Raw genomic sequence first — 26,991 nt, 5'->3', positions numbered from 1 at the left:
TCATTTTAAGTGTCTGAATCCCACCCTATTTGCAGGAGGTACGAGCAAACTGGGTCACTGCAGTGCCTTCTGCACTTCTGCACACTTGCTCTGAAGTCTACCACCCATTGATGTGGTGAACCTAATGACTACCTCCAGGCTGTGCCCCTGTGTTTCTACCACACCTCTGAGAGATGGTGGCAGTGTGTAGTTGGTTCTGCTTCTCCACCCCTCCCCCCCCCCACTGTAAGATGGGCCTGCCCATCCTCCTTTATGGCAGAGTCAAGAACACTAGACACTAGTCAACCAGTAGATCTGATGTCCATTTCATTATTCCTTATGATGGGGTCATAGAATCCGACATTGAATCTGATCTGGCCATTGCGATGGACTGCTGCTTTGGGTCTTGAGCTTCTCCCACTCCCATAATGCCCTGCACCAGCCTTGACTCCCCAGATCTCGTTTACCACCTTCCTGGATAGATGTGATTGATGGTCTCAAGCTTCTTTAAGAGATAAGTTTAAACTTTGTCTAATTTCTTCTAACTCTCTTTTCTATTCATACTTTTTTCTTTACCCTCCCCTCTCGACCTAGCTTTTAAGTAGGATAGTTTCTTCTTCCTGTTCTTACCTCCTGTATGACTTTTAGCCTATGTTTCTTTTTCCTTTCTCTATATATAAAAAAAAAAAAAAAAAAACTTTCCCAGTGTCTTTGTTTTGATATTCTTTAGCTGTAGTTGTATGATTGTGTAGGTGTTTGCTTTCTTTTTTCTGCCGTGTCAGTTTGTCGGTCGGTCGGTCGGTCTGTCGGTCTGTCTGCGTGTGTATGGTCAGTTTATTTAACAATGTTGGAAAAACCTACGAGTTTGAAATGATGCATCTCTTGTGGGCAAAACATTTTGAATTTGGATGCCCATGAGAGGTGTGTGTATTGTTTGGGTGCCTCTCACTTAGATTAAGAATTTGAAGTGTGTACAAGATTCATCCCCTGTGCCTTAGTGGATCGCCGAGACATACTAATTTTGAGAGGGCTTTTACCTTCATGTGGAGCTCAGACACCTGCTAAGTCCAGTGTGTCCAAAGAGCCCATGAAGTGTTCCCCGCCACTTTCCATTTTGGCTTCAGCTAGTGAAAAAAAGACCAGAGCTGTGTCAGATCCATCTTCTTAGGATCAGAGGAAGAGCAGGCCTTCCTCGGAGCTCCTCTGATTCGCCTCTTTCATCAGACTCTCCTTCTCCTAGGACCAAACCTGGTTTGGATCAGATCTGAAGGTTCTCTCAGATCCAGCAGAAGTTGTCTTCATTCACAGTCCCCCATCACTGTCTAATCCCTTCTCAGATACGAAGGTCTCCAAGCCATTAACCAAGGCATGGAAAGTTCCCTTCTCCGGCCAGGTCTTCCCATTCGTAAGTTTCTTCCATGTTTTTCCCGCAAGGAGATGGACAGGATGATGCAGAGTTTGCTCAAGGCTCAAATCAAGATTTAACCATCTCTGGCCCATCTTGGATCTGTGTGAACACTGTCACCTTTTCTACCAGCTCCTCTTCCAATCTGACCACTCACTTCAGAACCCCAGGATTCAAATACTTTCAGAGGGATGTTGACGGAGCCAAGGACGCTGCTTTCCTGGAGTTGGTCAGTGTCAAAAACTGACTTTGCTCCGAGGCTGTCAGTGCATGGTTGGTCCATGGCCCGAGATGTCATTTCCGACTCTGTGGGGATGGTTTTGACTCTCTCTCTCTCTCTCTCTTGGGGCTTCATCTTTTGATAGTTTGGGGCCGGTGTTCTCTGGAGGGCATAAATCCGGGATGATCTCTTCCATTTCTCTTGACTATTTTGGCCCCGATGAGGGAGGGAAAGAGATCCCCAGGTTTGTTGGCTTTCCAGGTGGCAGAGAGGGCATTTTGTAGGCCTGGAGATGTCCCCGCCCCCCCCAGGTCCTAGGCATATCTGGTCTGAGCCTTGTCCACAGTCAGCTTGCTTGGGAGGTCTTCCAGCTCACCCTTCTACAGGGGACCCCTTCCTCTTCCAAGTCCTCCCCTGACTATCCCACAGAGGAGGTACATCTGAAGAGGATATGCATGAGGAAGCACGTAGACTCCCCGTTAAGAGTCCTTGACTGAGGATACCGATTTTTGATGAGGGAGAAGATCCCCTTAGTCTCTACCCTATGACATCGCCTTTGGCGATGATATAGAAATCCAGAAATGAAAGGGTGGATGGTCTTTCCAAACTCCTCCTCCTAGGGAATCTGTATTTCTAGAGATGTTTGGGATGGGCCCATCTACCTCCTGGGTTCATCCCACCAGTGAATGAACTCATTGATTAAGTCTCCTGCCAGGCTTGGAAGGCGCCAGACACCGTGGAACATATCCTTAAGTGAGCTGACAAGGTTCTCAGTCCCCTGGGGTCCACCCTCATTGGAGCAAAGGTAGCCAGTGGATTCCATAATAGTGACAGCGGCCACCAAGAAGGATCTAGCAGAACAGAGCTCCTTTGTCCACCCCCCGAACATGGAGTCTGGGGTGCTGGACAGGCATGGGAAATGCGTCTACACCTTGGCATCCTTTGCGCTGATAGGGCATAACTACTTGGCACACTTCATATGTCTTCAGATGGACTTAGGGAAATCACCAGCTCTCTCGGAGCGCATGTCGGAGGAGGACCTCACAAAGGTATCACCCGAACTGTTGACTCTTGCTTCACTGTCCAAGTCTTCTATGAGATTGATTTCCAATGCTGTGGAAGGGACCTCTTGAGCAGCCGGGTCGGTCATAGCCCTTAGGAGATATGGCTGGTTGAGGGTTTGCGGTACCCTTTAAGGCATCTTTCACCAGTGCTCCTTTTTATGGATCTTTATTTGGACCATTGGTTAAAGAAACACTCACCTGCAACGAGCAAGAGGGAAAAACACTGCCTGCTTTAGGGATCAAGTTTTCTTCCCCTCAGAAGCCTTTTTCAAGGAAACAGCATAGTGGGAAGAAAATGTGGTTCAGAAAACCTTAGGGTTCTTTCCTGGTCACTAACGAAAATTCCTCATCCAGAGGCAGAGGGCGACGATTTAATAACAGATGCTGCCCTAGAGGTAGAGGGGTCTGCAAAATCAGGACTTCAAATAACCCTTCTCTGACAAGCCCTGTCAGCACTCCTGATGCGCTGCTTGGCTGTCCTACACTGGAGACAGTCAGGGGCAGACTGTCATTGCATCCAGACACCTGGACAAAACTAACAGAGGATTCCTGGGTGCTAAATATAATTTCCTGAGGCTACTTGCATTCCTTTTTCTTCACCCCCCCCCCCACCTTCCACAAAGAATGTCCCCGATGTTCTACCCAGTTCAAAAACTTCTAGAAGGGTCATACAACAGTTTCCAACCGAACAGCAAAGGTAAGGAGCTTACTCGTGCTGCTTCTTGGTGCCAAAAAAAAAAGACAGGGGACCTAAGGCCTATGTTGAACCTGATCAAACTCAATTTATATGTCAGGAAGTCAAAGTTCCACATGGTGACAGTATAGTCCATTCTGCCATTACTGCACCAGGATGATTGGATTTGCTCAGGAGATCTCCAGGATGTGTACTATCATATAAAGATTGATAGGTGCTCCAGGAGATACCTGCATTTTGAGCTGGGAGCCAGTCATTAACAATTCAGAGCACTGCCCTTCGGACTCACCACAGCCCCCTGGGTGTTTACCAAATGTATGTCGGTAGTGGGAGCTCATCTAAGACGGCAAGGTTTCCAGGTGTTTTCATATTTAGATTGGCTGTTGACGGCACTATCAACACATCAACTGTTGCTAGCCACCTAGTATCTTGTTACACATTTCCAGACATTTGGGAATAGCAATAACCTTGGAGAAGTCAACAATGACACCTGTGTAGATAAGAGTTTGTAGGGATACAGCTGAACTCTGTCACTCAAATAGCATGCTTGCTATCACACAGTGCGTCATCCCTGAGGCAACACATTCATGTTTTGCTGGATACACCCCTAGCAAAGTATGTTCTAAGACCACTAGGTTCCATGTCTGCTGCCATACTCCTATTCCCATTGGCAAGATTCTTCATGAGAGTACTTCATTGGATGTTGGTAGTTCAGTGGTCTGTCCTGTATCATCCATTAAACACTCCTGTCAAGTTGACCTCAAAATGCAGGCTTCCTCTTCAGTGGTGGCTTCTATTGGATGATCTTTATCTTGGCAGACCTTTTTCCCTTCCACCCACAATGGCCACAGTGACCATGGATGCTTCCTTGTTGGGGGGCACTTCGAAGGAAGATTGGTGTGCTCCCCAAAAGAACAAGTTGCACATAAGTGTTCTAGAGATGAGACCGGTCCGTCTGACGTTGTAAGCCTTCCAAGACTGCCTACCTCTAGGAACAATAGCAATTCATTCAGACAAAGCGTCAATAGTCTGGTATATCAAGAAACGGGGAGGAACCCGGTCTTATCCATTATGCAGAGAGGCCATGAGAGTGAGAGTATGGGCAATCTCTTCAAAACGTTTTCTTATTGCAACACACATTCCCGGGGAGACCAACATTCTAGCAGACAGACTCAGCAGATCTATTCTGACTCCATATGCATGGTCCCTAAATCCATCAGTAACGAACCAAATCTTCTGGTGATGGGGCCAACCTTGCTGCAGCCTCTTTGCATCTCCCCTGAATACCAAATGCAGCAGGTACTTAACTCTAACCCCCCCCCCCAAGGGGGAGTCACCGAGGGATGCTATAATTCATGGTTGGACTCCGGGTCTCCTATACACCTATCTTACGATTCCTTTAATTCTGAAGGTTCTTCAAAAAGGCAGCAGGTTAAAGAAAACTGTAATCCTCATTGCCCCTTTCTGGCCTCATCAGGTATGGTTTCCCATCCTTCGGTCTCATGCCAACTGTCCCTTGGATACTGGATCCCAGACAAGATCTGATTTCCCACCTCCAGCCCCCCAACCTCAAGTCCCTAAGACTAACTGTTCGATTTCTCCATTTCCCAGTGATTTTAAGACAGTTCAGGCTGGCCTCCCCAGTATGGGAGATCATTCTTGCTTCTCAGAAACCCTCTAAAAAAATTGTACAATAGCAAATGGAAGAGATTTTCAGTGTGGGCATTGAAACAGGACATTGATCCCTTTATGGCTCCCGTCTCAGCTATTCTTCTTTTTCGAAGTGCTCTTTTTCAAGAGGGCACCAGTTTTTCTACAAGTAAGTTACAACTGGCAGACCTTGCTAATTTTCATTCCACAAATTCAGATGAGTTGACACCCATTTCAGCATCCAAACTATGTAAAGCCTTTCTACTCAGACTCACGATTTAAAGATCCTTCCCTTCTTTGGAATCTGATTTTGTTTCTGCAAGGTCTTACTCAAAACCCTTTGAACCAGCTAGTTCCTGTGACATGAAATTAATATCCTGGCCATTACTTTGGCCAAGAGGGTATTGGAATTATAGGCCTTATCAAAACCACCATATGTTATCTTTTTCAAAGACAGAGTTTTTCTCCAGGCAAACGCTTTTTTGCCTAAAGTGGCCACGGAAGCAAACATACATCAGTCCATTCATCTTCTAGTCTTTTTCCCCAACATAGTTTCCAGAGACAGAGCATCCTTTGGTTCCGCGGTGCTCAGGGATGTCCTTTCATGGGGCTGCCCAGGAATTCAGTAACTGGTGACTCTGACCCTATCATGAGGAAAACTTAAATGGACATCAGATTTAGGAGTTATGTAATTACCATAACTTGGTATCTGTGTTGTCCATTTTCATTGTTCCTCACATCCGCACACATCCTTCCCTCTTCCAGAAAAAGTCTAGAGGTGCCTGAAGAAACTAGATTTTCATAGCTTTTATAGTTTACGCTCCAGATTGGGGTAAGATTCATTTTTGTATACATATGTTTTTGTTTAGTGTTTATATTTCTTTTCCTGCTTTGGGTTGGTAAACTCCATCTGAGGAGTAATGGCTGGTGAGGAGCATTATGGAAGTGGGAGGAGGGCGAGACTTGGAGCAGCGGTCTTTTGGAATGGCGGGATCGGATCTGAAGTCTGATCTTAAGACCCCATCATGAAATTGGACAGTACAGATGCTGAGTTATGGCAAGTACATAACTCCTAATTGCTTGGGCTGTAGCCAGTACTTTATCTCTGTCTGTCCTACTGGTGCTGGTTCCCACTTGAATGTTTTTTGTTCTTGGTGTTTGCTTTGCTGTTCTACTACTGAGTATGTAGTAATAGTGAGCCTGTGTAGAAATGTAAAGGAACAAAGACACTGTAGACTCAGAAGTGCTTTGGATCTCTTGAGAGATCTCTAGCCATTCTGTCTTATTATGGCTATTTATGTTCCTGTCCCTACCTAACGTTTTCTCACTTTTGTCATTCACGTGACTGTCATTACTGTTGAGAAATTCTGTATTCTGACATTCATTCCAAGCATTTTCCATCCATAGCTACCTCAGCTTGAGCTCTGTCTTTCTCTCTCTCCTTTCTCCCACAATCTTTACTATTCTTTGTGTGGGTTTTCTATACAGCACATTTTACTTCACACATTTGTTCTTCCCTTCATACTGTGTCATTTTGAGCTCTCTCTCTCCCTCTGCATCATTTCCTATTTTCCTATAATGTACATAAAAGTAAGATGATTGTTCATTTATTTTGTTGCAAAGTATTATGAAACATTTGCCTTTGTTTGAATTAGTGTTTTTGAGTGATGGTGCTCTGGGGCATTTTAAAAATGGGATAACTTCTGGTGCACAGTTTCGACTTGAGGTTAGGGTTATCTGAAAAAAAGTACAGTTGTAAATTTGACTTAAATCATGAAATGTTTTGTTAACAGTTTTGAGTTCCCTTCTGAAACAATTAAGTTCTTCACATTCTCTCTCTCTCTCTCTTTTAGAGATCATTGTATTGAGCCATTCACTTCTCATACCGGCACTTGCTCAAAACTCATAGCAAGCACTAATAAACCTTAGCAGTAGACCCTCCCCCCCATACTGTAGAGAAGGACAAGGCTCTCTATTCGACCTTGCCAGCCAATCAGTAAAACAGTTCACTGTACCTATCCAGGCGTGTCCAAAGGGCAGTTTCAGGTGTACTCTCCGGTCCAACTGGTGAATCTGGGCATTTTGAGGCAATGTTACAATTGCCTCATGTACACAGACAACCCTCTCCTCCTTCCACCAAACACTAATACATGCGAGGAGATGCAATTATTCAGCCAAACTGGAGGCTAAGCTCTCTCAACCCAAGACTGGACCAGGCAGTCAAGAGGAGAAGGGAATTACTTGCACCACACCACCAGTCTCACATAGACCTATGAAACCAGCACCGGGAAAAAACACACATAAATACACAAAAACATACTCTGAGGCTCTAAATAAAAATCTGCAGAAGCAACAGAGACCTCCAAAGCAGACATCCAAGCAGTTTCCACCCCCCCCAACACAAACCATGAAACACATACTTCACAAAACCAGTGTGCCACACAATCACAGCATTTAAGGAAAAATAACATACCCAGCACACTAGTAATAGGTGACTCAATAGTCAGGCACACTGACGTCTCACTCACTAGGTTGAACAAGGAGAAGGTTACTGTTATCTGCCTGTCAGGTGCCAGGATCCACCACATAACACAAGAACTCCGGTTACTCCAGAACAAGTATAAATATGACTGTCATTGTCCATGTTGGTTTGAATGACCTGAGCCGTACCTCCCTGGACTACATGAAAAGTGACATGGAGGAGCTCTCTGATCACGTAGCCCAGGCCGATATGACCCTGACCTTGAGTAGTATCCTGCCCTCACCAAGAATGATACCACAGTATAGAGAAAAATTATCAATTTCAACAATTGGGTAAGCTTTTTGTGTTATTCAAAGGGGATCCAGTGTCTGTCAGCCTGGGATCACATGCTCGACATGCCACGCTGCTTCGCTAGAGACGGCTTGCACCTGTCACCCTTAGGCTTTCCGAATACTGGCCAAGGCTCTTGCCACCCCCATAGTGCCTTTTTTAGGCAAGGCTCAAAAGACAAACCCACCGCCGTAAATAGGACAAGTAACAAAAAACTGAGAGTAATGCTACTCAGTGCCAGAAGTCTAAACCTCAAAATGCACACACTTGTGGCACTCCTCAGTATGGAAAAAATTGATATATGTGCAGTAACAGAAACCTGGTTTAAGGCTCCAGAGAGCACCCCAGCACTACCAGGCTACAACTCATACCATACATTTCGTCCACAAAACCCGGACCGAATTACAAAAGGCGGGAGAGTATCCATATTCATCAAGGATACCCACACCTCCAGGTTAGTGGCTTAGCACGATGCTTCAGAGATCATCCACGTGCAACTAACAATGGGCAAAACAGCTTTTCAATTTATAGCTTGCTACGGATCACCCACCATGTCTCAGGACCCCCACTCCACATTCCTGGAAACACTGGGAAACATAAAGGTCCTACCAAACACCCTGATATTAGGTGATTTCAATTACCCAAACATTAACTGTAAAAACTACTCCAGTACAAACTCCCTTGCCCAACATTTCCTAGAATTTATAAACTCAAACTCCCCGAATCAACTGGTCAACACCCCCACCAGAGGTGACAGCATATTGGACCTGGTCATCAACATGGGCGAACGGTGTTCCAGACTGGAGGTCAACCCCTCGCTGATTAGATCTGACCATAAACTAATCACTCTGGATATCTACATTCCGCCACCACCCCCGGTCAAAGAAACCACCGTGAAAAACTTTTCAAAAGAAAGCCATGTTACTTAAGACCAAGGTGGGAAGTTTCAAAGTCCCCATGCTAAGGGATAACGCTGTCCAAGCTGCAAAATCCTTTCCTAGTGCACTCTATGGGCACCTACAAGAATGCATGGATCATGCCATCCCAAACAAAACAAAGACTCACTCCTCCAAGAAAAGGAAACCAGTCCGGTGGACCCCTGCCATAAACAAGCTATACAATAGGAGGAAACTTGTACAGAAAAGAGTAAAATCCCAAGATGGGAAGACATTCCTGATCAGTATCAGCAAGAAACAAAGTTCCCTCATAAAATCATCCAAGGCCAGCTTCGAAAGAAAAACTGCCATGGACTCCAAAGATAACCACAAGGCATTCTTTAGCTATGTCAAGAATCTAAGTGGCAATTCTCAGATCTGCTTGGAGTTGGTGCAGAATGGCACAAAATACACTGAACCGACCGATATAGCCAACATCCTGGCAGACAGGTTCACTGCAAACATCACCCCCCTCTCATCCCCAAAAGGGCCCATAACTATACCAGAAGAATGCAGTGCCTCTGAAATCACAGACACTCAGGTTAAAACAGTCCTCTCCAAAGCCAAAAATACAGCATCAATGTCCCAGGCTGCATCCTACATGAGCTCAAAGATGAACTAACCCCTCACCTAAACACACTGTTTAAACTCAGCCTCTCCACAGGCTACGTGCCCACAGAGTGGCGCAAGCAACGGTTATTCCACTCCACAAAGGTGGAGCCACAACGGACCCTGGGAACTATCGCCCTATAAGCCTGACTAGCTTGGTCTGCAAAGCTATGGAGCGCATCATCATGGATCTCATTAACAGAGACATTGGAAACCTCCTAACACTGGACCCTACCCAGTTCGGCTTTAAGGGCAGATCATGCCTCTTAAACCTGGTGGACGACTTTGAGACCGTTATCAAGGCCATAGATGAGGGAAAGGTGGTCCACACAGCCTACCTAGACCTTGCAAAGGCCTATGACACCATTCCTCACTCAGGTATTACAGACAGAGCTCACCAGCTTGAACATAAACCCCTACGTCACGAGATGGGTTGCCAGCTGGCTCAGACGGAACCCACATGGTAAGAGTTGCAGGAGCTAGGTCTGACTCTAAACCGGTTACAAATGGCATTCCCCAGAGCTCAGTCCTAGGACCCCTCCTGTTCGGCATATACTTCTCAGAGGTACAGGCAAGCACAGGAGGACTATGGCTGACCATGTTCCCAGACGACTGCAAACTAGGGGCTATAATTGACTCTCCGGCTGACACAGACATCCTCCAAAAGGGTCTCACTGAGACAGATACCTGGTGTCAAAACCATGGCCTCAAGCTAAATGCCAAAAGTGCATAGTCATCCCCTTTGGAAAAAACAAAGTACCCACAAACTACCACATAGGTGGTAGCCCCCTAAATACTGAAGACATAATAAGGGATCTGGGGACCCAAGTAGATAGTAACCACTCCTTTGATAATCACATTGCTAAAGTGGTTAGAAAATCCTTCTGTGTGGCCCACCTAATCACAAAAGCGTTTGCATCCAGATCGAAAGAGATCATTAGGTCCCTGTATGCATCACACCCATCATAGAGTACAATGCCCTATTTGGGATGTACCTTACAAGACACCTGCAACAACTGGAAAGACCACAGAAGTGTCTCACCAAGAGGATCACTGGCCTCAAGTAGATGCCCTATGCAGCTCGACTGAAGAAACTCCAGCTGTACTCAGTTGCATACCTACTCAGCGGTGATCTCTGCCTGACTTACAAGGCCATGTCCAACCCAGAATTGATGGACATGCTCCACCTAAAGAAAACCATATCCCCTCGAGCCACACACTCCAGGGGATCTAAACCTTACCACAACAATAAATAGGACATGCTGGAGGAATAGATTCCTGTCCCAGAGACTTCCCATGCTCTGGAACAAGATTCCAATCTACATTAGGCAGAGCTCCTTGCTAACCCTCCAAGAGAAACCTTGACTAGTGGATGGGAAACGGAAAGTTTACCCCAGGGATGACTTCAATGGCTGTGATGGACAGAGGCACAGGGAACTAATCTAAGGGGGCGGCGAAAGCCAACACATTCTGGCTAGGCTTATAAATGCCTTCGGGCAGATAGCCTAGTACCTACCTATGAACAATAAACAAAACTCAGTAGCCTTTTCAGTTGGTGCATGGAAGCACACACATACATAAGGAGGCACAGTAGCCTTTGTTGTGATAAAGGTCAGATACCCCAACCTAAGGGGAGTGACTAGGACTTAAATAGGAAAACACCCTCACTATCAGCGATGGCACATATGCAGTCCTTGTGGATGCCTGAATGAAAGCTCATCTAGTGTTGGGGGAAGGTTTGATGGTTAGCAGATGGGAGGGGGGCAAAACATACTAAAAACAGAAAAGCTGTTAGCATTCTTTTATTAAGTTATATTTTTGTCAAATGTTTTTAATTCAGAATTATAGGAGGTTGACCAAGCAGTGTTTGGCTTAAGCCCGTCATTTCAAGAGTCCTGGCTACTTAGCTGACCTATTAATTCCCTGGAAGTGAGAACCATATGGTCCATTGTTTCCTACAGGCAAAAAAAGCAAATGAACTGCGAAGATGAATCCTCATTCACCTGTCAGGAATTGGGTTCTCCCCACTATCTAACCACCTCTATGTGGTGACTTGCAAACTCTACAGCTACTGTACTCACAAGAAGCATATGCATGCCACCAAACATGCCAATCCCTTCTGCAACACAGGTTCACTAATCTTATTGTTACAACAGTACTCCTGTAGATGTTGTCAATTCAGTAAGCTTAGACCCCCCCCCCCCCACAAGTGATGAGCTAGCTGGCACTCACTCCTCATTCCCAACCTGTTAATCCAGTCCCTCCATCCCTCCAGAGGCCATGTTGCTAGGTGAATGCAAGTCATCTTTGATGGAATCAGGATTGCGTAGTGTTTATCCTAAATGAGGCGCACCAAAGGTTAGCCTTAACAGTTCTGTATATGTTTTAAAAATGAGCAAGCCAGCACAGTGGCATAGATGGATAAAGCCCCGACTGTGGACCAGGCAACCTGGGATTTATTAATGTCTCAGGTATTCGAGATGCTTACAAGGAGAGGATGGGCATACCCATCCTGGTGTGGAGGGGGAGAACACAGGTGTACCTTGCATTTGCTCCCTGGTGGAAGCTGGGGACATATAGAGGATATTGTTCCTTAGGGTGCTGGCTACATTAGGTTGCCATGAAGGTGGGATGGTACACCAGCATATCCTATTGCACATCCAGCCTGGGCATTACAAGTGTATGCTATAGGAGGGGAAGTTAGGGTATTAAAAAACATTCTTCAGCAGTAATATAATGATGCTGCTGCTGTAGGTACCTCAGTCTCATCATTGGTGGCAGTTATTCTGGGGAAGCCTGATACATCAACAGATGGATGAGGAAGCTGAGGGTAACCTGCAAGGACCAAAAAAAAGTGAAAATGGGTTTCAAAGCTAGTATGTCCTTTAAGAAAGGAATCCAAACTGGTACTTCCTTAAAAAGTATGAATGTGCCAGACTTGAGTGAAGGTATGTATTAGTGAAATATGTCAAAACAGAAAGCAGTATATTTTTTTCAGAGTAGTAAGAATTTTGTATAGTTGTACAACTGTGGTGTGGATTGGCGTACGATAGCACATAATTCCTTTTTCTAATTAAACACTGTAGTAGACCATTGATGGCTTCACATCATTGTGTAGTCACAATGACAGCTAATAAACCATCTGGGTTGTATTTCTTGAAAATAAATAGTGATGCACACAGCTCTGCAATGCCCCTGAGTTTGCCTCACATCGTTGCCCCGTCTCTTGTAAGTTTTAATTTGTCTGGTAAATCTGTGAAGATTGCAGACATACTAAGTGTTTGTAAAATGCATGAATAATGCAAAATATGTTATATTAACCAGGAAGATTTTTAAATGTCACTAATTAAAGTTTGACCTTTGTTCCTGGTTCATTAGCTGTGGTATTGCACCATAGTGTAATTGTTGTACTAAATATTGGCAGTGTTTTACAAGATCTGCTTTATAATTTCCTTAGTAGAAGCCTTACCTACTGTTTCTCCATGATATTTCAGTCCCAAATAAGCTGCACACAAGTTGCTAAAATTCCTTAGAATATGAAACCTAATTTTCATTGACTTCTCTGTGTAATGGCTTGACAACATTTTTGAAAGTTGTACAGTTAGAGTGGGAGCTGTAGCATAGAAATGGCTGTCTCCTTAAATGAGGAAATTAAACGGGCCTGAAATCATCAGGGATGGAGGAATGGTAGTGCAGAGATGATTACTTTGAAGAAGAAAGTATAAATTCTTTAGCATGGCTGTAGGAGTTACTTCTCTGAAAGCAACAGTGTAGAACATCAGAAATGTAACCAGAAACAGGAAGTGGAAAATAAAGAAATACATTGCACTGCTATGTTTCAGCCCCTTTCAGACCAGTCAGTGTGGCATACATTAAATTAATCTCTAGGATGCTTCTTCTGATTATTTGTTTTTATTTAACAGGTGCGTATTGAAGATGGCATTGCAGTCACAGCTAGTGGCATGGAGTTGCTTACATGTGTCCCTCGTACTGTGAAAGAAATCGAAGCATTCATGGCTGAAACACCCGAGTTTTCTAAATCATTTTAACATCTTTAAAGCCAACTGCATCAAAGGATATACACTCTCTGTAATAATCAAATATTGATATTGCTTGTAGTGCTGTATATGATTTCTTTTTATCACTACTACTAATAACCTGTCAAGCAAAATTAACAGAATATTTGTTTCACTTTTTGTAATCCACAAAACCAGATCATTGTAGTTAACCATTTTATAATCAAATGAACTATACCCAGAATTATGTACTTTTATATCAGCTTTGGTATAATTGCTTTTTTGCTGACCATTTAGAGTGACTGCTAATAAACTAGCTAATTAGGCAGTAACTCTGTACTAGAGAAATAAAGCCAAATTCCTTTTTCATCCAGTCTTTCTGGAATATTTTTTTAAACGTGACAGTTTTTATATTTCCTGTACAAATTATATAACAAAATAAAGAATAGTGCATTTAATGGCAGCACAATAAAAACTTGTTTATTAAGGATGACTTGATCAGACTGCAAATTGTGACGTTCACAAAGTTCTGAAATTACAGAATTTTGTAGTCCGCAGAGCCAGCTCACATGAAGATCAGTTTGCATACATTTATCTGTGCATTAAATTCCTCCTAAGGAGATTTACCTTTCAATTTCTTTTGGAGTAAATCTTGATTTTGGAGGCAGATTAATGCAAAAAATTATCACAATGGCTACGCCATTGCAGGCACAAGTTTGAATCCCACCATTTATAACTTAAACAGTGTACAGGTCTGAGCAAGTCCTTTATACATACTGCACATAATAGGGTCCCATGGGCCAACCACCTTAACAATAATTTAAGATGTACTACATTTAATATTGTATATATTTCACTGTTAAAAGAAATGTATGAAATATTTCCTGTATGTGCAAGTCTTTATTCCTTTCTGAGATGTGGTTATATGTTAAATGAGATTCTATTTTGCAATTAATTACTGTCATCAATAGATAACCAACTTATTTACTTGGAATCTAACAGGACACAGGCAACATACTGCATCTTTTCTACTTATCCTGTATTGCTCTAAAAGTAAGCATTGTTATAGGAATATAAATAGCTGAGCATAGTCCAGATTATTTTTTTCTAATTAAAAGTGAGGCAGCAAACCATTCTATGAATTATCAACCAGTAACTTGTCTGATGGTAACTTAAAACAGTTAGCCCAAAGGATTAACGCTACTGGCTGTTAATGAACTGCTTCATGTGGTCCATGGTTTGAATTTCTCAGCCTTTATTTTCCTATTGTGTGACCTTGAGAACATCAGTTTAACCAAGTAGTGCTTTGAGAAAATTGAGCTAGGCTGCCAAAGGTCTGCTAGGCCACATGCATAGTATCTATGGGTAAAGTTACCAGCTATATATATATATATATATATCTACAGGAAGTAACATATAGTAGATGTAGTTGAGTCACTTGGATAAAAATTGAATTGGTAGCAATAAAAGAAAATTATCTGGAACCAAGGGTTGATGATCTACTAACCAGTTGTATAAAGGAGAGTGTAACAAAAAAAGGTTAGGATATCAGTGCAGCAGGGATATATTACAAAAACAAACAAAACGGCATTCCATACTGCTGGATTACAACATGCTTATAGATGTTTAACGTTCACCACATGTCAGTGAATAATGTAGTAGTAACTATGAAAAAGAGGCATGGCACTCTACAGTTGAGGACAGATTACAATACCAGATGTAAGAATGTGTTAAGGAATAATCCAGGCTGATTCCTTGCCACTGTTGCTGTTTAGCCCTGCCCTCAGCCCATAAAAGGTCACATGCAATGGTTCATAAATAGGTACTAGGCTATTGGCCCAAGGGCCTAAGTAAGCCTAGCCAACAAGGTTCCCTGGCTTACACCACCCAAGTAAGTTATTTTCCTGTGCCCCTGTTGAGCAGAGCCACAGAAGTGATACCTGGGGTGTATTTCCTATTTCCCATCCACTCGAGATTTTTCTTGAAGATTGCTAATGAGGAACTTTGCTTGACATAGATGGGTAGCTTGTTCCAGAGTATGGGAAGTCTCTGTGACAGGAATCTATCCCTCCAGCATGTCCTGTTTATTGTGGTGACAAGGTTTAGGTCCCTAGAGCATGTAACTCGGAGGGATTGGGATTTTTTTAGGTGCAGCATGTCCAACAGCTCTGGGTTTAACATAGCTTTATATGTTAGGCAGAGATCACCTCGGAGTAGGCGATATGCTACAGAGTAAAGCTGGAGTTTTTTGAGACAGTCTGTGTAGGACACATGTTTGAGGCCAGTAATCCTCTTTGTGAGGTACTTCTGTGGCCTTTCTAGCTGCTGCAGATGTCTTGTGAGGTACATTCCAAAAGGGGCGTTGTACTCTATAATGGGTCTAATGAGTATCGAGTAGAGGGGAACAATGACCTCTTTTTTCGTGGATGAGAACCATTTTGTGATGAGGTGTGCCATGTAGAAGGATTTCCTGACTACTGTGGTGATGTGATTATCAAAGGAGAGACTACTTTCCACCTGGGTCCCAAGGTCTCATCACACATTCGGCGTTAAGTAGACTGCCACCTATGCAGTAGTTCATGGGTACAGAGTTTTTACCAAAGGGCATGACAATGCACTTTTTGGCATTGAGCTTGAGGCCGTGGCTCTGACACTAGGCATCTGTCTCAGTGAGGCCCTTCTGTAGGATGTCCACATCATTTGGGGAATTGACTATGGCTCCTAGTTTGCAGTCATCTGTGAACTTCGTTAGCCAAAGGCCTTCTGTGTTGGCCTGTACTTCAGAGAAGTAGATAGCAAACAGGAGAGGTCCCAGGACTGAAACCTGTGGTACTCCACTTGTTACTGGTTTGAAGTCAGATTTGGAGTCTGCAACTTTTACAGTGTGGGTTCTGTCAGTGAGCCAGTTGGCAACCCATCTTATGATGCAAGAATTTATACCTAGTTTAGTGAGTTTATCTATAATTCCAGAATGGGAGATGGTGTCAAAAGTTTTGGTGAGGTCAAGATAGGCTGTGTGAACCACCTTACCCTCATCTACAACTTTGGTGACTGCCTCTTTTTTTAATAATATAATTTTCTTTTTTTGCTGCAGTCTTATTATGTAAAGTGGGTTTTCTGATTCTAAAATAGGTACTTTTTAATATAAACAGTGGAAAAGTACAGTCATGTGAGTAAACCTATCACAACAATAGATGTTTGAATGTTTACTGCTGCAGTAGCCTTAGCTGTGTGAATTATATGCTGCACAGGATATAGCAGCCAGTTTTCAAAGCTTCTATGTGCCCAGACCATAGACAGCTCAAGTAGAGCTGTAGAAAATCAGTGGTCTGATACCAAGCCTCTTTGGAGCTTCCATACAAATTGTAAGATGAAGGCTAGAGTCTAGAAAGAGGACAGTGCTACAAAAATAAATTCAGTGTCCACACCCAAGCAACAAAAATGGAAGGGGATGGATGGAGGGAGCACCTTCTGCATCAGTGATCATTCGAAGATCTACTGTTATGGTAAGCTTACTTACCCGAACTGTACTATGTTTGTCATTTGATCACTGCTGCAGTAGCCTTGGCTATATGGTTAGAATACCATAGCTTACGCAGACTGGGAGGAGGAAGGTTGAGGGACAAGGAGCCCCTGGAGAATGGTCTTAGCAAAGCCTGTTCTAGACCTTGAAAAGGAATTTAGCTTGTAGTGCTGTGTAAAAGTATTTACAGAGGATCACTGCTGTCTCTAGAATACTTCTAGAGTCCGCCCCTTTCTAAAAAGCCTCTGATGAAGTCAAGGGTCTACTAAAATGTCCATTGACCCTGCCTGAAATGATCTTGTTTTTATGGGTGTAAGAAAAGGAGATGGCATGGGGTAGCCATTTGAAAATGGTCTTGCATTGACACAGGTTGTCCTTTTTTTCCTTACCTTCCTAAGAAATGAATAACTGATCTGAGCTTCTGAAGGTTTTAGTTCTTGAGTTGTCTGTGGACATCCACAGCACGAAGAATCCTTTCTCCCTCATTTTAGGTTCTGGAAAAAAGGCAGGGAGATGAATAGCTTGGCTTAAAATAAACTTGTATACTGTTTTAGGCATCAAATATGGATTAGTTCTCAAGGAAACAGCATATTTGTGAAAAATGAGATAAGGCTGACCCACCATGAGAGATTTCCACTCGGACTTTTTTACCCTGCAAAACGTCAGAGCAATCGACAACTGTTTTTTTTTTTTCATATTATGAATCACAAATAAGCCTGGTGAGCTGCGTCAGATGGAACAAGAGTGTACTTCTTCAAAACAAAATTAAGATATTTCGGAGGAGACGCACGTTTTCTAGGTGGATGGGCTTTGGGGGGGGGGGGGGTTCATATGGGCAGACATGCTGAACTGGTCAAAAGATGAACCTTGATAGACAAGAAAGACCAGAAGATAACTTGCACAGATATTGTAGAACTAGAGGAGTAATAGCTTTAAAGGTTCTTATGACAGTAGCAACTCAAAAATCTTTTCCATATAGTAATATATGATTTTCTAATAGCAGGTTTCTTTGTTTCCATTAACACGTGCCATCATCCTCAGGAATTAGGTTCCTAAAAAAACATTAAAATTATCTCATCCAGATGGCTAGTTGAAGTTATTTTGAGTTGGAGTTCATCCAACCTTTGTTTTGTGTGAGTAGGGCAAGTCTTTGAAGAAGCGTGTGGTAAGTGTCCTTTGCCACTTCCAAAAGAAGGGAGAACTACTGTTGCTTATGCCAGAAAGGAGTCACCACAATGATCTTTGGAGAGTTCTTAGGAATGACCATGGATATCACTGGAAAGCCATACAGGAACATTCCTGTGTAAGGAAATGAAGTTGTGTCTGTTTTCCAGGCCTGCTTGCAAGGAATGTTGGAGCAGAAGTTTGCCTTTTGTTTGCAGTGAATGAAGGTAAATACATCTAACAGAAGTGTTGCCCATGACAGAATCAAACCCTGAAAGACCCCTTATTCAGGTTCTGTTTTTGAGGGTCTCTGCTACTCCTGCTCAACGTCCCTCTGCAATATTTTCACTAACAGGATATAATATGCCTGTACAGTGAGAATTGCTGTATTGCAGGCTACTATGGATAATTCTGCACAGAGGGTGTGATCTGGACTCCTCCTGTTTGTTTCTGTACGACATTCACTGCTGTATTGTCTGTAATCACATATAATGGCCATAGGGACCAAAGATGATTGAAAGAATTGACAGCATTTATGACTGCCAACATCTCCTTTATGTTTGTGTGTTTTATCTGTCTTTTTTGTTCAAAAAGCATTACATTTTTTCTCTCAGAGACATAGCTCCTTAAGCAGAGTCTGAGGCATACATAGTTACAGACTGTGCTAGAGCTGGAATGGAAATGGGATACCTGGATTAAGATAAAACTGGTTTCTCCTCCAAAGCAGTTCCCTAAAATCCCCAAACTGGAATCTGGAATGTCAGAGGATGTTAATGTTGAGAACATATAGATTTTAAATACCGTTTAATCTTACTCATGTGGAGTTTGGCTAAAGGAATCAAGAAAGTCATAGATGCCATGAATCCTAGTACCTGGAGAACTTCTCTTGCTGAAGTCATCATGTACTGCGTGGAACAACTCAGGAATACATGTAAATATAAATCTGCTTTTTCCTGTGGAATAAAAGTTCTTTGAACTGAAATATCTAGAAGACACCCCAGGAAAAGATTCCTTTAGAAGCAAAACAAGACTTTTGATAGTTTTCTGAAAAAAATCTGAGAAGATTTGTTTTTCTCAAGTGAGAGATACCTGACTCTATAAAAGTATCTGCAAAGATCAGCAAGTCATCCAAGTAAGGAAAATGTGAATACCTTGCCATATGCAATAGGTGATCACTGGAGCTAGATACTTTGTGAACAGCCTTGGAGTAGTGGATAACTCAAAAGGTATTGCGGGGAATGGATGGTGTAATCCAGATGCAGAAATCTTTAAATATGTTTGAAATCTGAGGCTTAAGGAATATGACTGTAAGCATCCTTTTAAAGCTAGTGATCCGATATTGTCTCTTTCATCCATTCCCCAATGGATGAGTCTTCAGATCCAATCTTAGATCAAACTTTGGCTTCCCAAGACTTTGGATACAAAGCTCAGGCTCCTCCCCTTACCCAAAATCCCCTGTAAAGCCCAACACTCATATCTCATTTGCTGCTCATTTGAGACGGATTCAGCTCTTGCTCAGGTGTGAGTTGAAATTTTCTGAGGCAATTTGTAAGAGTTTATTTGATTCAGTCTCTTTCTTTAGTATCCAACATCGTATACCGTACTTCCCGTTTTGTAGCTATAACATCTACAGTGTTACATTTCTAAATTCAAAAATCTTTGCAGTTTGTGTTTTTTTTTTTTTTTTTTAATTTTCTTGCACCTCATTGACATCTACCCTTAAAACAGAAAAAACTAACTATGGATCATATTTTCTGTGACTGTCTATATATAGGATAAACCATCTGGCTTTAAAAATGTCTGTCCTGAATTAACAAGATGCCAAACATAGACTCTGTTTACTATCTCAGAGGTTTCCACGAGTGAACAGTGTGATATTTGCACTGCCTTTGGTACTTGGGCAGATGTAGAAAGAAAAAAATAATTAAATCCTTAAGGGACCTCTCCCAGTCCCATGTGGGAGAAACATCTAAGACTCAGCAAACTGGTACTGGAGCTTCCTCGTCATCAAAAAAGGTTTCAGACACATCCAGAGGAGACAAAACCTCCAAAGGTAAGACTAACAAATCTAGGAAATGCTCCCCAGGTCATTCATCTTACTCTTTGGCATCCCCAGCTCTAATTCCTAAATCTTTCAAAACTTTAGATCCAACTCTCTTCTTGGAACCGATCCTGATTTGATCCAACACTCTGTCTTTCAGAGCCACATTTTTCACTGGAGCCAGTCTCTCCTCAGCTCTGATTCCCTTTTCTACAAAAAAGGATTAGCCATCATTCATCCAGATCTCTCTCCACTGCTTCATCCCTGTAAGTCAGTTCAGTCACTCATGAGCTTCTCCAAAGATAATGTGGACCACAAGATGAGAACATTCCTAAGGACCCAGCTTCAGTTGAGGGTCCTCCTGGCTCCAGCTGCTGCTGGACACAGGAGTTGTGTCCCTTCTCCTCACCCAGTAGTTGCTCCTACCTCAATTCATTTCTCAGATTTGTGAATTATGTATCTGGACATCACCCAGAGTTGGTCTGCCATGGACCTGAAGACCTGGCCATCTTCTACTCTGATGAAAAGGCCCCAGAGCCAAAGCTTTGACTCCAGATGCAAGTGGACATATTCAACTCAGAGGGTTTTGCAGCCGTTACTTTCATTTGGAGTCTTGGTGTGCTGGACAGCTTGACACTGGCATCAGCTTCATATCCAAACCCAAGTGGAGTTCAGGTGTTTGCCTAGTGATGTATTTTTGGCTCCTACTCTTCACATTTCTGTATCTCCCTAAGCATTGGCATTCAAGGTGTTGAGCAAGCGCTCTCTTGATCATAGACATGGACGTCTCTTCCCAGCTTGGCTCCACTAGTCCCCCAGAGAACACTCCTGGGTCTTGATCCTACTCATTCATTGCATATGGGACAGCCAATCCCAGCGAGCCTTGAGTTGGTCCCTGTAGGGAACTTGCAAGTTTTTTCTGAGTCTTCTCTGGAACAAAAACCCAAGGGAAGCTCCTCAGTAGCATTTGTAGCAGAAGGATACACACAGACATTTGATGACAGGAACTGTTGCCCCAGATCCCCCCTTGAGGATGTATCATTTGGAGAAATTCTTAAACTTTTCAGTCAGAATGGTGGGTGATCCTCCAAAGGTGGTCCTAAGAGGAGTCTGTGTTCCTGTGTTCCTCAAGGCCTTCAACTTCAGCTCAGCTACATCTGGGGTGGTTCCTCCCACAGATGAGATGGTGGACTTCATCTCTAAGTGGCCTTGAAAGGAATCTGACCTCACTGAACCAATTCCTCATGTGACAGCTAAGTAATTGGTTTGACCAAAATATTGCCAGCATTGGAGCAAGGGGCTTTCCATGGATTTCATAGTAGTGGTCACCAAAAAAGCTCCTCTCTTCATCCCAATAATGGAGAATCTACAGGTTTGGGAAACAGACATATGCTTCAGCTATATTCACTGAGGGCACTACTTGGCATATGTTACCAGTTACTGAACTACTTGACATACATTGCTAGATTTTCAAAGGGATTTGACCAAAGAAATCACCCAAGTTCCTTTCTGGATCTACATCTGTAGAAGATAAGAAAACCTTGGACTCTCAGCTACCCTGCACTGCAATTTTGGTCAAATATCTCAATGCATCTGATCTCTAACACGACCAATGGCACTTTGAGAGCAGCAGTCATGGGCATCACTATTAGGAGACATGCCTAGGTATGCTTGTGTGACTTCATGGAGCACTTCACGATATCCTTTATTAATGCCCTATTTGATGACTTAAGACACTTTGGGCCCAAAGTTAGAGACAGTAATCAGGAGTGAGCAAGCTGGAAAGTCCCTTTCTACAGTCAGAATACAGTTCTCCATCTCTACCCCCCCCCCCCTCAGAGAACCTTCTATAGGAACCAGAAAATGGAAAAGAAGCTATGGTTCTGGAAATCCCAAAGGTTATGTCCTGATACTCCTGGGCACAGACCTCCTGAGGTAGAGAAGTCAGTTTTAACAAAGATCACCACCCAAGAGGCAGAGGTTGACTTTAGAACCAAGGCTTCAGAGGTCCCATCACCAAGAGACTTGTCAGCTCTCCTGAAGAGTTGCCTGACTGCCTTTCTTTGGAGGCAGTCAGGGGCACCTGTCTCTGCACCCTGAAATTTGTACGTCAATCACAAACAACAGTTGGGTGGAGAGGATAGTAACCAGAGGCTATTAAATTCCATTTCTGTTCTTTCCCTCAAACTCAAAAAAGTTACCAAATGTTCCCTCTTAACGACGAGTAATATGCAAGGAAGTGCAGTAATTGCTAAACAAGTGAATTCTCTAAAAGATCTTACCAGACTATCTAAGGTCAAGAACTTAAGATTCTCTTTAGTGCCTAAAAAAGATAGAGGACCTTAGGCCAGTCTTGGACTTCAGACATCTCAATATGTCAAGCAAGCAAAGATGGTCATGGTTCAGTTCATTCTCCCACATCTGAGAGTGAATGACTGGATCTGCTCAATAGATCTTCAAAATGCATACTAGTATATCAAGATGGACAGGCAGTCCAGAAGGTATCTCTGCTTCTGGCTATGAACAAGTAATTTCCAGTTTAGAGCCCTGCTCTTTAGCCTCATCACAGACCCCCAGGTCATGACAGCAGTACCAGCTTATCTCAAACATCAAGGGTTCCAAGTGTTTCCATATCTGGTCCACTGGCTCATTTCTTTCCCTGCCACAAATGTACTTATCCAAGTGAGAGACTCCTTGTTCCATGCTTGTTCAATGCTGGGAATCATAATAAATCTAGACCAGTCAAATTTTTGCCTTGTGAAAGTAATAAAGTTCAATGGGGCATACTTGAACAATCCTTCAGACAGCAAAGCTTCCACATAGAAGGAATTCAAAACTTCACAATCATGCTCAAATTGTCCTTTCATTACAGCAATCAATGGTAAGAATGCTCCATCACCCTAGTTTCTCTCGCCAGGTAGCATGTGAGAGTACTACACTGGACCCTAGCAGTGCAGTGGTAAAGCTGGTGACAGTGTCTTTCCTGGTACATCTTACAAACATTTGCAGAAGTCACATATGCTAGTAGCTTGAATCCTCAATACTTTTACAAGGTTGCCCATTTGTCTTCCTCCAGTCCAAAGCCACTGTGATCATTTATGTTTCTTTAATGGTGGGGGCCTCTACAGGGAAAAGACAATTCCAAGGCACATCTTCCCCTTCTGAGGCGAGTATCCATATCAACATTCTAGAGATGAAGGCACATGAGCATTGCAGGCCTTTCAGAACTCCCTCAAAGACTGATATATCTATCCAGACATGTCCATAGTTTGTCAACAAACAAGGGGGAACCTCAATCATGTCCATTGTGTCAAGAGGCCATGAAGTTTTGGCAATGTGTGATATCTTCCAATTGCTTTTTTCTACCAAGGCACATTCTAGGAAGTCCAGTGTTCTAGTGGACAGCTTGAGCATATCCATCCTCCTACCATTCAGAAAGTGTCAGAGCAGATTGTTATTGTCACTGGGGCCAACCATACTGCAATCTTTGCTTCTCCCCAAGACACCAAATGTAGCAGGTTCTTTGACCTGATCCCCAGAGGGGGGGAGTCACCCAGGGATGCTCTGATCCACAATTGGCTTCCCTGTCTCCTTTATACTATTCCTCCAACACCGCTCATCCCAAAATTTCTTCAGAAAGCACTGGAGAAGAAGATCAAGGTAATTCTCATTACCCCATTCAGGCCTCTCATTTCTCACCCATTTGATCTGCTTCTCCTGGATATTCAAGCCCTCAAGTTAACTGCTTAGTTTCTCCACTTCCAATAATAGCTAGTCAGTCCATGTTTTCTTCCCAAGTTATCCATGTCCTTACTTCCAGAGACCATCTACTAGGAATATTTACAAAACCAAATGGAAAAGATTCTCCGTGTGGGCCAGGGAAAGAAATTTAGACCCCTTTTTGGCACCACTTCCAGCAGTCTTAGACTTTCTTAGGTTCATAACTGTTTACTAGGCTAACAACCACAAGGGCCTTTTTAAGCCTAGCCATGCATCCCAAATATCTGACAAGTTCTGCTACCTTTGATAAGTGTAAGCAGGGGCTTGGGAGATGAAACATTTACAAGCAAGGGCCTGAGAGATGAACCATTTACAGGTTGCCTGTGTCCATTAGAGACATAGTCCGTCTTTTTCAGAATGGTGCCAGTTATTCCACTATTAAAGTCTAGTTGTCGGCTATTTCCATTTTCCACATTGGAGAAAATCAGTCACCCATTACTTCTGTCAGATTATCTAGGGCCTTTCTGAGGGGTGCATTCCTTCTCTCACACAGCTTTAGGGAACTAATTCATCCTTTTTAACAAAGGTAGCTAGCAAAACGAACAAATCAAAACTTTAATCTGACAGTTTTCTTCCCAAATTTTTCTAACAAAGGAGAATACATGCAACCTTTATTAGACATTTACAGGCAGCTTTAATTTTACATTCACCATTCAGAAAGTCTGATCAATTCTTTGTGTACTTTTTAGCAAATAAATTGGGTCAAGGAGTTTCTAAAGCCAACTTATCCAGGTGGTTGTCTGCTAGCATAACTCATAAAGAGGCATTCCCTAAAAAAATAAATAATAAAATAGGTCTGTGGCAACCTCTACAGCCTTCTTTTCCATGACATCTGTGCTGCAATCACTTGGTCTAATGTGCATACCTTCTTATGTCCTTCCATGTCACTGTTGCAGTATTCTTTGCATAAGGGATCTCCTGCCAAGGATAGCCCAATATGCGACTAGTATACCAAAGCCTTTAGATTTTACAGGCGCCATGCATCACACATGCTCCCTGTGTAGGACATGAAGGTGATGTACAGTTGCAAATACTTTTGCCTCCAGTCCAAATGCTGTTGTCGAACATTGGTTTGAAGACTCCCTTCTGCTGTGCTGGTTTCGAGGTCACTTCAGATAAGTGCCCCATTGGGGTTTCTTTTCTACCTTTTTTCATTCTTGTAGTGTACTTGTGTTTGTGTCATCCAAGAAAGGAAAATGTCAATTTGGGAAACGGATTCCCCCATAAAGGCCATCAGTTCTCTCATCCTTGGAGGTTTTCAAAAGTCTGTTCTAGATGTTGAGGGGGAACCTGGGCTGATTATTGCTGAGGGACCAAGGGGGATTCCTCAGAGGGAAGAGAGATTTGTACTATGATTACAAAATCCTGCCAAGGGTCTGAACCACTGAGAGTCTTTCAGGCAGATGTCTTGCTCAAGAAAAAGCAAAATATTAAATGTATCACCCCTGTTGTTAAATATTGATTTTATTCAGGGTCTGTTCAATGCTTTAATGGCCTTGAAACTTCCTCAAAGGGTGTCGGTCCTTGCTCCTCCCTGGTCTTCCACTCCTGCTAAGAGGCCTAGGGATTTGGATTCCTCTGAGAACTCTGGAGGGAATCCCTAGCTTACTCTTCTCAGATTTCCACCCCTCTAGACCATTGTTCTGAGGAAGAGGATTCTTCAAGCCTAGACTCCCCCTTTCAGGAATTATGCTTTAGGGATACTATTGATTGTATGTTGGAGTGCTTCAAATGGGATTGCTATTAGGTCCATGACATTCAAAAAAGGTATACAAGTTTTTTACAAATGGAGCCTCCTAAGCTGTCTGCTGTTTCTCGTGTTTTGGCAGCCCTTTTGGACACTTTTTCTGCTGACTCTGTGGCTCCTGATTCTCAACCCCTGACCCAGAAGAAAACTGACTGGTTCTATAATATGTCTGAGGACTGCAAATTTTTACATAAGTGCCGTGCTGATCCTTCAGTAGTTTGTTTCCTCTGATAAGCCTTGTAAGCTTTTTCTATCTACTGAGCTCTTTCTGCCTTCAGATAAGGGAAGTTGAGCTATGGAAAGGTTAGGTAAAAAGTATATACTGCTGCCACCTTGTCATTTAAGGCTATTAATTACCAATCCCCAAGACCAGGTATGTTTTTAGCCCTTCTTTCTCAGGTAGCTTCAGTGGTCTCTGACCTTCCTGATGCGAAGGCTTCAGCTCTTTCTTTGCTTGGATCCACTTCCCAGGTCACCCATCACATGCAGCTGTAATGCAGATAATGCCTCTTCCAGGGCTGCTGCGTTTGGTTCTGTGATGAGGCATTATTGTTTGCTACATCTGCAGGATTTAACTGATGGTATTAAAGATAAGCTTTTGGATACACCTCTGGATAACAAAAACTTTTTTGGGGACAGCTGGTGCTAACCTGTTTACATCCCCAGGATAAAGGTAATGCCTTGCAGGAACTTAAACATATTTTTGTCTGCCCTATCCCCAAATTCTAGAGGAATTACCCTTCTATGTCTGTCTCTGTCTGTAGGCAGACTTGCTTACCTCCTAAGGGTAAGAATGGGACTAGGCATATTCCTCCTGCTAAATCCACCCAGACTCCATCTCCAAAGCCTTCTTTTCAGGGCAAGCCTGTCTTGATTTGATATTTGTAATCTTCCCCTCAGTCTCCTGCATGCTGTCTGTCATTCATCATGGATATTTCATGGTTTGGAAATCCCTCCTTTCCCCTTTTCAGGCATTTCACAAACTTCTCTGGAAAAGCTTCCTAATTTTCCAGAGGTTATTCAGTCCCTTTTAGATCAGGGCACTATTCAGTCTGTTCCACTCTCCCAAGTGGGAAAGGGGTTTTAATCCAGAATATTTTTGGTTCCTCAGAAGAAGGGTACCTGGAGAACAATTCTGGATTTTTCACTGCTCAACACCATTCTCAAGGTCCCTTCTTTTCGGACGCTGTCTCATCTGACTTTGTTTCCTCTTCTTCTTCCCTGGGCTTTATTGGTTTCTCTGGACCTTAAGGCTGCATGCCTTCACATCCCCATTCACTTCAGGAAATGTTTGTTTGTCTATTGTTTCAGCTCTCTGATTTGTCCTTTGGTCTTTCTACTGCCCCAAGGGT

The 26,991-nt window shown here is 43.0% G+C and overlaps 1 protein-coding gene across 1 annotated transcript in view; it reads left to right on the top strand.

Annotated features, from left to right (window-relative positions):
- PEPD (peptidase D) overlaps window positions 1-13,753 on the top strand; it is a 699,082-nt gene extending 685,329 nt beyond the window's left edge. The window contains exon 15 of the mRNA XM_044081883.1: window positions 13,292-13,753. Within this exon, the coding sequence (XP_043937818.1) occupies window positions 13,292-13,417 (126 nt within the window). The 3' untranslated portion in view covers window positions 13,418-13,753. The remainder of the gene's footprint in view (window positions 1-13,291) is intronic.
- Window positions 13,754-26,991: the final 13,238 nt, after the last annotated feature.

Source organism: Protopterus annectens, chromosome 8.part1 (assembly GCF_019279795.1).
Source record: "Protopterus annectens isolate FY-2018-M chromosome 8.part1, PAN1.0, whole genome shotgun sequence".
Taxonomy (NCBI): Eukaryota; Metazoa; Chordata; order Ceratodontiformes; family Protopteridae; genus Protopterus; species Protopterus annectens.
Note: the sequence above shows the minus strand (reverse complement) of the source record. Positions and strands in the feature narration are given on the sequence as shown.